This window comes from Protopterus annectens, chromosome 7.part1 (genome assembly GCF_019279795.1).
Source record: "Protopterus annectens isolate FY-2018-M chromosome 7.part1, PAN1.0, whole genome shotgun sequence".
Classification (NCBI taxonomy): domain Eukaryota; kingdom Metazoa; phylum Chordata; order Ceratodontiformes; family Protopteridae; genus Protopterus; species Protopterus annectens.
In genome coordinates, this window is record NC_056740.1 from 461,404,757 (window position 1) to 461,419,011 (window position 14,255).

The 14,255-nt window shown below is 32.2% G+C and overlaps 1 protein-coding gene across 5 annotated transcripts in view; it reads right to left on the reverse strand.

The window, feature by feature from the left end:
• Positions 1 to 14,255, reverse strand: part of LOC122807829 (inter-alpha-trypsin inhibitor heavy chain H3-like) — a 1,807,468-nt gene that overhangs the window by 362,275 nt on the left and 1,430,938 nt on the right. For all 5 annotated transcript variants that reach the window (XM_044078927.1, XM_044078926.1, XM_044078925.1 and 2 more), the window contains exon 16: positions 12,788 to 12,820. In XM_044078927.1, the coding sequence (XP_043934862.1) occupies positions 12,788 to 12,820 (33 nt within the window). The remainder of the gene's footprint in view (positions 1 to 12,787; positions 12,821 to 14,255) is intronic.

A 14,255-nucleotide genomic window follows, 5' to 3' on the forward strand; every position in this document is an offset into this window, starting at 1 on the left:
ACTATAAAAACATTCTAGATAACATTAGAACACTAGTTAATAAATGGAATAAGTTTACCTTTCGGATGGAGGAAAGACTTTCTATAAAAAAATTATTATACTTCCTAAAATTCTTTATACAATACAGTCCTTATCTTTGCCCCCATCTAAAAAAGATATTAGAGAATTCAACACCATCATTCTGAAATTTCACTGGTATCCCAACAAACCAAGGTTAGGTTTAAATCATTATACAAGAGACTGGTCATTGGGTGGAATTGGTATGCCAGAGATAAAATTATACTCAGTTTAATCAATTGTTAAAACAATCCTTCTTTGGTTAAATAAAAGCTATACTGCAAAATGGAAGTGCATACTAGAGAGCATGTGTGTAGACTCAAAACAGTTGCATTACATACAACAAAATCAGATAATTAATAATTTCTTATGGATGTTAAAATACTATATTGTTGGCAATAAGAAAGTTAAGATAAATTCCAATTACATCACATCTGTACTAAAGATATTTAGAGATTTTATATACAAAAATCCTGGATACAATGCTTGTTTTTTCTTAATGTTTCCAATTGCTTGTACTCATAATAATTTAAGTACTTTCAATTTAAAAGCAACACTTAAACTTAAAAGAAAAAGACTTGATTAATTGGTATCAACTGATAGATGGAAACAAAATACAGAGCATAGAGAACATAATAAGTAGATTTGATTTGGATAAAGATATATGGTTGGACATATAAAACTACAGACAAAATTTAGAAAATAAAATAAATTTAATACAATTATCAATAAGAAACAAAGTCCCAAAATTTATAGATCTAGGGATATCATTAGTAAACCAAGAACTATCTCCTAAATGTTTACTTTCTAAAATATATAAAATATGCAAAAATAATGGGGAATACATCAAAGAGAACTATTGGGAATACTTCCAGATTATAAATAACCATGAAGCTAGTAAAGAAGATAAGAGAAATATGTTGATATCCTCTAAACAAACGACATCGTCCTTCAGGTGGATATTATTCACATGGAAGTTCATGCATAAAATATTCATAACATCACCACAATAGATTTAATATATAAAAAGAAAACACTGTGCTAGAGATGCAAGGTATGTGTTAATGCAGACTGGCAACACATTTATACAATGCACAGCTGTCAAACCATTTGGAGAAAATGTTAATGTTTTCTTACAATCTTTGTTCAATGATAAATTCACATTAAATAAATCACTTTTTTTGTTTAATACACAAATACCTGACTGTGTAAAGAAAATAAACTACCCACTGATATGGAGCCTACTTTCAATAACAAGGAAGACAATTACCAAAATCTGGAAAAGTGAGCAAACACCCACAATGAAAGAGTTTGTAAATATGGCAACCGAAGTCTGACATTATGAACTTTTGACAATCAAGATGAGGACATCTAGAGTTACAACTTCTTACAGGATCTGGTTAAAACTTGAAGAACTGTTGAAAAAGCAAAACTGAATGTAATAATAATATGAAAACCTTTTCTATGAATTCAATAACAATGGTACAAGAAATATCTGGTCATATAGTTAAATGGTAGACACCTTTATAAATAGTTATCTGTTTTAATTTGTTTACTTTGTAAGGTAGTTCTATTTCAGTTTTGTATTTTAATGTAATGATTGATACTTAAATAAGAAATTTAATAAAAATATTTTCAAAAAATGGTGCAGCTGTAGCGTTGTTGCCTCACAGCAAGAGGTTCTCCCGTTCGATTCCTGGCTGGAGTGCAGGGAGTGCCTTCTGTGTGGAGTCTGCATGTCCTCCCCGTGGGTCGAGTGGTGCTCCGAAAGACATGCATGAATGGGCGTGCCTTCGTTGAAGGTTGGGCGTCGAGCTGACAACTCAGCACCGTAAAATCTACTGCCAATCATTAGCGGATCGGAGTTCAGCTCTGGCGACCCCAAACCAGGAAAAGCCGAAAGACCAACAACATTTTCAAAAAAAGAGTGAAGGTTTGTTTGCTCTATCCAAACATGCACTTTTGGATAACAATGAAAGATTATGGATAATTAACTTGGGAGCTATGTATAAACCAGGACTTAATGAATATATGTAAAACCAATATATAATGTGTCCACAATTGTTCTTGAATAAATCAGAATTATTAGGGATGTTCAACCTTATATATTAGATAAAGAAAAAAGGGTGGGGGGTATCAAACATTGGGGCTATATTAATATATGTGTATTTTTTGTATAAAATACTATGTGTGGGGATGTCTTGTGAAAGGGGTACTGTCATTTTAAACTAAATGGTATTTAACCTGCTGGATGGAAGGTGCCAGCTAGCACTGATGACATTAATGGGTGAAACTGGTCTGCGGTTTTAATGCTTCTCTCTGCCATACTGTTCTGATTTTTGTGGAAGAATAATAAATCCACGGTGGAATTCCAAAGAAGTGGAGCACTGATGTTTTTATGATTATTTGTTGAATTTGTGTGTTTGACCTAGATCTGTTGGTTCAGCCTGTACACCCGTTGCTGTGAGGAAGTGCATATCTATATCTATTTATATTTATATATATATATATATATATATATATATATATATATATATATATATATATATATATATATATATTTGCATATGTATACATCTACAAACACACACATTTGCTCTTCTACTTCCTAGTATATAAGGCCATAGTAGGGATTGCAATGTCTAGGTACTTATCTTTGTGAAAGCAAAATTCCTCCATATAAATAGCAGCTGTGTGGATGTCAGGTCTTGTGAACTTACAAGTGAATTTGAAAACTCACCACTGAATTTCACAAAGATTGTCTGTTTAAAATCCTTGAAATTATAATTAGTGATTACCTGGGCTTTAGAGATACTCAAAGATGTGGTTGCACATCTCTAGTCAGACTTAAAAAGGAATGGTGAAGTTAGAGAGATGGGATGGGGAAGAAAAAGGGATGGAATACTGAGGACATGAGTGAGGTTGGAGGGGGTACTATCATGAGGATAAAGGAAGTGGGATGGTGAAGGTAGAGGAGCTGGGATGATAAGGATAGAGGGGTGGTAGGGTGAGGATGGAATGGTGGGGTGCTGAGGTTGGAGGGGTGGGATGATGAGGTTGAAAGGGTGGGATGGTGAGGTTGACAGGGTGGGATGGTGGAGGATGGAGGGGTGGGATAGTGAAGATAGAGGGGTGGCATGGTGAGGTCGGACGGGTGGCATGGTGAGGATGTGGGATGGCATGGTGAAGTTGGAGGGGGTGGGATGGTGAGGATGGAGGGATGGGATGGTGAGGTTGGAGGGGTGGGATGGTGAGGATAAAGGGGTGGGATGATGAGGTTTGAAGGGGTGGGAAGATGAAGTTGGGGGGGTGGGATATGAGGATAGAGGTGGTGGGATACTGAGGATAGAAGGGTTGGGATGGTGACATTGCTGGGGTAGGATTGTGAGGTTGGTATGCAGGGATTATTTATATTGACTTTATTTGAGTTTTCTAATAGTGGGTGAGTACTAATCACAAAAGACTAATTTCATATCTAGTCCCAAGCAAAGCAAAAAAAGTAAACACACAAAACCACGTAAATAAATTACAAACAAAAACACGTAAATAAACTACAAACAAAAACAAGTAAATACACTACAGCATGAAAAGTTAATCATGATGAGTAACAAACAAAAACATGTATATAAATGACAGTATGAAAAGGTAATCATCATGAGTATATAATACACACAGAAACAGTATACAGTACAAAAACAAGTAGATAAATTACAGTATGAAACAGTAATCATGATGAGTGTATACTACACACAGAAACAGTATAAAGTACAAAAACGTATATAAATTACAGTATGAAAAGGTAATCATCATGAGTGTATAATACACACAGAAACAGTATACAGTACAAAAACGTATATAAATTACAATATGAAAAGGTAATCATCATGAGTATATAATACACACAGAAACAGTATACAGTACAAAAACGTATATAAATTACAATATGAAAAGGTAATCATCATGAGTATATAATACACACAGAAACAGTATACAGTACAAAAACATGTATATAAATTACAGTATGAAAATGTAATCATGATGAGTGTATAATACACGCAGAAACAGTACACAGTACAAAAACACATAAACTACAGTATGAAAAGGTAATCATGATGACTGTATAATACACACAGAAACAGTATACAGTACAAAAACATGTATATAAATTACAGTATGAAAATGTAATCATGATGAGTGTATAATACACTCAGAAACAGTATACAGTACAAAAACATGTATATAAATTACTGTATGAAAAGGTACTCATGATGAGTGTATAATACACTCAGAAACAGTATACAGTACAAAAACATGTATATAAATTACAGTATGAAAAGGTACTCATGATGAGTGTATAATACACTCAGAAACAGTATACAGTACAAAAACATGTATATAAATTACAGTATGAAAAGGTAATCATGATGAGTGTATAATACACACAGAAACAGTATACAGTACAAAAACATGTATATAAATTACAGTATGAAAAGGTAATCATGATGAGTGTATAATACACTCAGAAACAGTACACAGTACAAAAACACATAAATAAACTACAGTATGAAAAGGTAATCATGATGAGTGTATAATACATTCAGAAACAGTATACAGTACAAAAACATGTATATAAATTACAGTATGAAAAGGTAATCATCATGAGTGTATAATACACACAGAAACAGTATACAGTACAAAAACATGTATATAAATTACAGTATGAAAAGGTAATCATGATGAGTATATAATACACACAGAAACAGTATACAGTACAAAAACATGTATATAAATTACAGTATGAAAAGGTAATCATGATGAGTGTATAATACACACAGAAACAGTATACAGTACAAAAACATGTATATAAATTACAGTATGAAAAGGTAATCATGATGAGTGTATAATACACACAGAAACAGTATACAGTACAAAAACATGTATATAAATTACAGTATGAAAAGGTAATCATGATGAGTGTATAATACACACAGAAACAGTATACAGTACAAAACATGTATATAAATTACAGTATGAAAAGGTAATCATGATGAGTATATAATACACACAGAAACAGTATACAGTACAAAAACATGTATATAAATTACAGTATGAAAAGGTAATCATGATGAGTGTATAATACACACAGAAACAGTATACAGTACAAAAACATGTATATAAATTACAGTATGAAAAGGTAATCATGATGAGTGTATAATACACACAGAAACAGTATACAGTACAAAAACATGTATATAAATTACAGTATGAAAAGGTAATCATGATGAGTGTATAATACATTCAGAAACAGTATACAGTACAAAAACATGTATATAAATTACAGTATGAAAAGGTAATCATGATGAGTGTATAATACACACAGAAACAGTATACAGTACAAAAACATGTATATAAATTACAGTATGAAAAGGTAATCATGATGAGTGTATAATACACACAGAAACAGTACACAGTACAAAAACATGTATATAAATTACAGTATGAAAAGGTAATCATGATGAGTGTATAATACACACAGAAACAGTATACAGTACAAAAACATGTATATAAATTACAGTATGAAAAGGTAATCATGATGAGTGTATAATACACACAGAAACAGTATACAGTACAAAAACATGTATATAAATTACAGTATGAAAAGGTAATCATGATGAGTGTATAATACACACAGAAACAGTACACAGTACAAAAACATGTATATAAATTACAGTATGAAAAGGTAATCATGATGAGTGTATAATACACACAGAAACAGTATACAGTACAAAAACATGTATATAAATTACAGTATGAAAAGGTAATCATGATGAGTGTATAATACACACAGAAACAGTATACAGTACAAAAACATGTATATAAATTACAGTATGAAAAGGTAATCATGATGAGTGTATAATACACACAGAAACAGTATACAGTACAAAAACATGTATATAAATTACAGTATGAAAAGGTAATCATGATGAGTGTATAATACACACAGAAACAGTACACAGTACAAAAACATGTATATAAATTACAGTATGAAAAGGTAATCATGATGAGTGTATAATACACACAGAAACAGTACACAGTACAAAAACATGTATATAAATTACAGTATGAAAAGGTAATCATGATGAGTGTATAATACACACAGAAACAGTACACAGTACAAAAACATGTATATAAATTACAGTATGAAAAGGTAATCATGATGAGTGTATAATACACACAGAAACAGTATACAGTACAAAAACATGTATATAAATTACAGTATGAAAAGGTAATCATGATGAGTGTATAATACACACAGAAACAGTATACAGTACAAAAACATGTATATAAATTACAGTATGAAAAGGTAATCATGATGAGTGTATAATACACACAGAAACAGTATACAGTACAAAAACATGTATATAAATTACAGTATGAAAAGGTAATCATGATGAGTGTATAATACACACAGAAACAGTACACAGTACAAAAACATGTATATAAATTACAGTATGAAAAGGTAATCATGATGAGTGTATAATACACACAGAAACAGTACACAGTACAAAAACATGTATATAAATTACAGTATGAAAAGGTAATCATGATGAGTGTATAATACACACAGAAACAGTATACAGTACAAAAACATGTATATAAATTACAGTATGAAAAGGTAATCATGATGAGTGTATAATACACACAGAAACAGTATACAGTACAAAAACATGTATATAAATTACAGTATGAAAAGGTAATCATGATGAGTGTATAATACACACAGAAACAGTATACAGTACAAAACATGTATATAAATTACAGTATGAAAAGGTAATCATGATGAGTATATAATACACACAGAAACAGTATACAGTACAAAAACATGTATATAAATTACAGTATGAAAAGGTAATCATGATGAGTGTATAATACATTCAGAAACAGTATACAGTACAAAAACATGTATATAAATTACAGTATGAAAAGGTAATCATGATGAGTGTATAATACACACAGAAACAGTATACAGTACAAAACATGTATATAAATTACAGTATGAAAAGGTAATCATGATGAGTGTATAATACACACAGAAACAGTATACAGTACAAAAACATGTATATAAATTACAGTATGAAAAGGTAATCATGATGAGTGTATAATACACACAGAAACAGTACACAGTACAAAAACATGTATATAAATTACAGTATGAAAAGGTAATCATGATGAGTGTATAATACACACAGAAACAGTATACAGTACAAAAACATGTATATAAATTACAGTATGAAAAGGTAATCATGATGAGTGTATAATACACACAGAAACAGTATACAGTACAAAAACATGTATATAAATTACAGTATGAAAAGTTAATCATGATGAGTGTATAATACACACAGAAACAGTACACAGTACAAAAACATGTATATAAATTACAGTATGAAAAGGTAATCATGATGAGTGTATAATACACACAGAAACAGTATACAGTACAAAAACATGTATATAAATTACAGTATGAAAAGGTAATCATGGTGAGTATATAATACACACAGAAACAGTATACAGTACAAAAACATGTATATAAATTACAGTATGAAAAGGTAATCATGATGAGTGTATAATACACACAGAAACAGTACACAGTACAAAAACACATAAACTACAGTATGAAAAGGTAATCATGATGAGTGTATAATACATTCAGAAACAGTATACAGTACAAAAACATGTAGATAAATTACAGTATGAAAAGGTAATCATGATGAGTGTATAATACACACAGAAACAGTATACAGTACAAAAACATGTATATAAATTACAGTATGAAAAGGTAATCATGATGAGTGTATAATACACACAGAAACAGTACACAGTACAAAAACATGTATATAAATTACAGTATGAAAAGGTAATCATGATGAGTGTATAATACACACAGAAACAGTATACAGTACAAAAACATGTATATAAATTACAGTATGAAAAGGTAATCATGATGAGTGTATAATACACACAGAAACAGTACACAGTACAAAAACATGTATATAAATTACAGTATGAAAAGGTAATCATGATGAGTGTATAATACACACAGAAACAGTATACAGTACAAAAACATGTATATAAATTACAGTATGAAAAGGTAATCATGATGAGTGTATAATACATTCAGAAACAGTATACAGTACAAAAACATGTATATAAATTACAGTATGAAAAGGTAATCATGATGAGTGTATAATACATTCAGAAACAGTATACAGTACAAAACATGTATATAAATTACAGTATGAAAAGGTAATCATGATGACTGTATAATACATTCAGAAACAGTATACAGTACAAAAACATGTATATAAATTACAGTATGAAAAGGTAATCATGATGAGTATATAATACACACAGAAACAGTATACAGTACAAAAACATGTATATAAATTACAGTATGAAAAGGTAATCATGATGAGTGTATAATACACACAGAAACAGTATACAGTACAAAAACACATAAATAAACTACAGTATGAAAAGGTAATCATGATGAGTGTATAATACACACAGAAACAGTATACAGTACAAAAACATGTATATAAATTACAGTATGAAAAGGTAATCATGATGAGTGTATAATACACACAGAAACAGTACACAGTACAAAAACATGTATATAAATTACAGTATGAAAAGGTAATCATGATGAGTATATAATACACACAGAAACAGTATACAGTACAAAAACATGTATATAAATTACAGTATGAAAAGGTAATCATGATGAGTGTATAATACACAAAGAAACAGTATACAGTACAAAAACATGTATATAAATTACAGTATGAAAAGGTAATCATGATGAGTGTATAATACACACAGAAACAGTATACAGTACAAAACATGTATATAAATTACAGTATGAAAAGGTAATCATGATGAGTGTATAATACACTCAGAAACAGTACACAGTACAAAAACACATAAATAAACTACAGTATGAAAAGGTAATCATGATGACTGTATAATACATTCAGAAACAGTATACAGTACAAAAACATGTATATAAATTACTGTATGAAAAGGTACTCATGATGAGTGTATAATACATTCAGAAACAGTATACAGTACAAAAACATGTAGATAAATTACAGTATGAAAAGGTAATCATGATGAGTGTATAATACATTCAGAAACAGTATACAGTACAAAAACATGTATATAAATTACAGTATGAAAAGGTAATCATGATGAGTGTATAATACACACAGAAACAGTATACAGTACAAAAACACATAAACTACAGTATGAAAAGGTAATCATGATGAGTGTATAATACACTCAGAAACAGTACACAGTACAAAAACATGTATATAAATTACAGTATGAAAAGGTAATCATGATGACTGTATAATACATTCAGAAACAGTATACAGTACAAAACATGTATATAAATTACAGTATGAAAAGGTAATCATGATGAGTGTATAATACATTCAGAAACAGTATACAGTACAAAAACATGTATATAAATTACAGTATGAAAAGGTAATCATGATGAGTGTATAATACATTCAGAAACAGTATACAGTACAAAAACATGTATATAAATTACAGTATGAAAAGGTAATCATGATGAGTGTATAATACACTCAGAAACAGTACACAGTACAAAAACACATAAACTACAGTATGAAAAGGTAATCATGATGAGTGTATAATACATTCAGAAACAGTATACAGTACAAAACATGTATATAAATTACAGTATGAAAAGGTAATCATGATGAGTGTATAATACACACAGAAACAGTATACAGTACAAAAACATGTATATAAATTACAGTATGAAAAGGTAATCATGATGAGTGTATAATACACACAGAAACAGTATACAGTACAAAAACATGTATATAAATTACAGTATGAAAAGGTAATCATGATGAGTGTATAATTCACACAGAAACAGTACACAGTACAAAAACATGTATATAAATTACAGTATGAAAAGGTAATCATGATGAGTGTATAATACACACAGAAACAGTATACAGTACAAAACATGTATATAAATTACAGTATGAAAAGGTAATCATGATGAGTGTATAATACACACAGAAACAGTATACAGTACAAAACATGTATATAAATTACAGTATGAAAAGGTAATCATGATGAGTGTATAATACACACAGAAACAGTATACAGTACAAAAACATGTATATAAATTACAGTATGAAAAGGTAATCATGATGAGTGTATAATACACACAGAAACAGTATACAGTACAAAAACATGTATATAAATTACAGTATGAAAACGTAATGATGAGTGTATAACACATACAGAAACCGTATACAGTGTGAACATGGGTTCTCACACAAGGCTAGCTATCTATGGGTCTTTGTTAAAACATCAAAAAGCCAGGATGTCAAAATTCATACCCTATAACAGTGTGTAATGCAACGCCAAAGTGTTATAACTGACATTTAAAACATTGCATACACACGTCTTTTCTTCATTTTATCATGGACCAGTAGTTAGTTCCCTCCATCTCCATAGACATTTTCAGTGCCTTTCCTATCAGCTGCAATGATATATCTTTTGCCTAATCTATTCAGTTCCCATTTTCTAAGGTGTCTTGCTTTTCAAAAGTGACCAGGTATGATTCCAGATCATCTTCGATGGTTAGTTTCTTCATAGCAAGCACAATTTAAGGGTTAGCAGCTATGGTGGCCATGTGGATACTCTACAAAAGGGCCTTACAGAAACAGATGCTTGGTGCCAGAGCCATGTGCTCAAGCTCAATGCCAAGAAATGTATAGTTATCCCCTTTGGGAAAAAACATGTATCTGTGAATTGCCATATAGGTGGCAGTACATTAAACATCGAAAGTGTGTTAAGAGACTTAGGAACACAGGTGGACAGTGGTCTCACCTTCGATAACCACATCGCCACAACAGTCAGGAAATCCTTCTATGTGGCACACCTCATCACTAAGGGCTTTTCATCCAGAAAAAAGGAGGTCATTGTCCCACTGTACTCATCGCTCATTAGACCCATTATAGAATAGAACGCTCCGGTTGGTATGTACCTCTCAAGACATCTGCAACAACTGGAAAGGCCACAGAAATACCTCACTAAAAGAATTACAGGCCTAAAGCAGATGCCCTACGCTGACCGCCTTAAAAAACTCCAGCTATACTCTGTCGCATATCGTCTACTCAGAGGCGATCTCTCCTTAACATACAAGACCATGTCAAACCCAGAGCTGTTAAACATGCTACACTTAAAAAAATCCCAATCCCTCAGAGCCACATGCTCCAGGGATCTAAACCTTGTCATCACAATAAACAAAACATGCTGGAGGGATAGGTTCCTGACCCAGAAACTTCCCCGACTCTGGAATAGATTGCCCATGCATGTCAAGCAGAGTGCCTCTTTGACCCTCTTCAAAAGGAACCTTGACGATTGGATGGGAGAAAGGAAATTCACCCCGGGGATCACGTCAGTCACCCTGCTAGACAGGGGTCCAGGGAAGTAAATAGTGTGGTAAGAAATAGTCAGGGAATTGTTATTGCTATGCTTGTATAGGCCCTAGGGCTGATAGCCTAGTACCAACCTATGAACCTATGAACAACTGATTGCTGCTATAGTTGCATGAACCTCTGCTCTTTTACCACATGTGAGTCCATAAGTCATTTTAGTAAGTCCTCCATGTTTGGGGATCACCTGAAAATCACTCCAGGAACACTAGCAGAGCTGTCTCAGGGACACAGCAATAACAGTGGCGTAGAGAACTGATAGCCCAAATATGGTTCAAACTTTGCTGCAGAGGTTGTGCAAAGTATAGTAGATGACTAGACCTGCCCGACATCCTACATACACACCAAACACTGGTCGTGTCCATTATATAAAAACACACAGTTTTCTGATATTCCATACAACAATACAATTACTGCCTTATCTGGTTTCGGTTTCAAAGCAAAACAAAATACTTATTTTGTTTTTTCCAAGTGACAGAAGAACAAAAAAGGAGAACTATTTGTATTGTTATATAGACTCAAGCAACCCCTCCAGTGAACGACTGAAAATGTTTAGGTGGCAGATCTTAACAGGCATTTGTTAAGCACCTCAAAATGTCAACCATCACAGAACAACAGCAGAAGCTAAAACAGCTTTAAAAGATGTTAGATTATTTGCTTTGCCATAGTTTTAAACAAACTTCACACTTCCACACTTTTTATTCTGCAACTGTTAATACACGGATCAATTTAAGCTGCATGCACAACAAAAAAAAAAGACAAAACAAAAAATAACATTATGATCAGATCTCTCAGATCATAACTCTTGTTATGTCTTCTCAACATAGACATCAACCTTCACTTCACAAGCTTTATTTCACTCTGCACTTGAAGTAAATTTCTTGAAATCCTTGTCAAAAACACAATAACTTATGATTGGAAACCTAATTATAATCCTCTGTCAAGTGTACATTTCAAAAGTGCATAACAGAACAGATTGCATTGCAATCCCCTGACTTGCTCAGCTCCTACATTTCATCACACTGATTCCAGCATGCTTGCTTAAAATATCTCACAATTATTTGATTTTTTTCACACTTTCCTCTCTCATAATCTGACTTTCCCCATCAACACTGCATGCAGCATTTAAAATAAAATATCTGTTACAAAGTTCAAGCATTACTGAATAATTAGATACTACTTACCAGGATGACCATAGGTCTGTCTGTATCTTTCACCTGAAAACAAAAACAGTACAAACATGTTATCAGGGCAGTTATGACATAATTTTGGATAATGCAAATATAACACCAAATGTTGATGTTTGCAATTAAACTTTTATTCCTTCAGTGATTCCTACACATACAATTGTCTCTGGTGTTCCACCTTAAAGCTAAGAAACATCTCCTACATACTAGTTGTAACTGATCTTCATATTAATAACAAGTAGAACAAACTTGATATTTGAAATGTCATTCTATGTAGTCATTTATAAACACTCAAACAAATCATCAGATAATTACCACTTTTCTTTTGATGTTTATGTATCCTTACATTCACATAGTTAGAATCTGATGCAAAATGTACATCCTATAAAACAACTGGCCTACAGATGTACATTCATCACAAATATTAATTAATTGTTAGTATAAAAGGTGGTTTATTTAGATTATTTACAGGAGTTGTTCAGCAAAGAAAACCGCCCAGACAGAAACTGCTTACCATCAGCAGTTTACACAATTGTAAAGCATTACATTTATGATCAACTTTTCGTTTAATTTTTTTTCAAGCATGACCATATCCAAACTGTAAGAACTAGTTCATGAGTTCTTTCCAGGCAGGCAGCCAGGGTGACTCCATAGACAGAGACTGTCCATTCGACACAGACAATTTAGTGGATGGATTTGCCACCCTGCTGAATGATGGACAGAATACATAACCCTAGAGTAAAATTATGGGTACCCATCAAATCATAGTGGAGGTCAATGGCTTACATTGCTTGATCATACAAGAGGGGATACTTTGGGTGAAAAGCCTATCCCTCTGGGAGGTATTTTTAGTGAGTGTTAGTAGTATTACAGGTATTTCTGAGGCAGAGGAGCTTTATTCGAACACTGAGTGTTAGTAGCATTACAGGTATTTCTGAGGCAGAAGAGGATTAGTAGAACAGTGAGTGTTAGTAGTATTACATGTATTTCTGAGGTAGTGGAAATTTAGTAGAACAGTAAGGATTAATACTATTAAAGGTGTGATGATGTGAGGTAGTGCCAGCTGTGCCAGCTGTGCCAGGGGTAGGGAAGTGCCACGTGTACCATATGCCAGCATAGCTCACTGGGGTTTTGTAAAGAATCATATGTCATCTGCATATTAAACTGATTTGTACAAATGCTTGTGTCAAAAAATGTATCCTTAAAGTTGTTTCTGTTAAAAATGTATCAACAGCGGGCCCTGCTGGACAGAAAAGAAATATACATGTATGTCAAACTGTACTGTTGTAACTGATGAAATGTATATATTTTAACAGAAGATACTGGAAGGGAAGGGGTTAAGCTCAAACGAGCTAAACTTAAGAAAATAGCCTGCAATTAAATGACTTGGTTTAGGTCATGAAGATTTTATGTCACAAGTGAGGAGGCAGCCAGAGATGGAATGTCTGTGAAAAGCCTTTTTTAG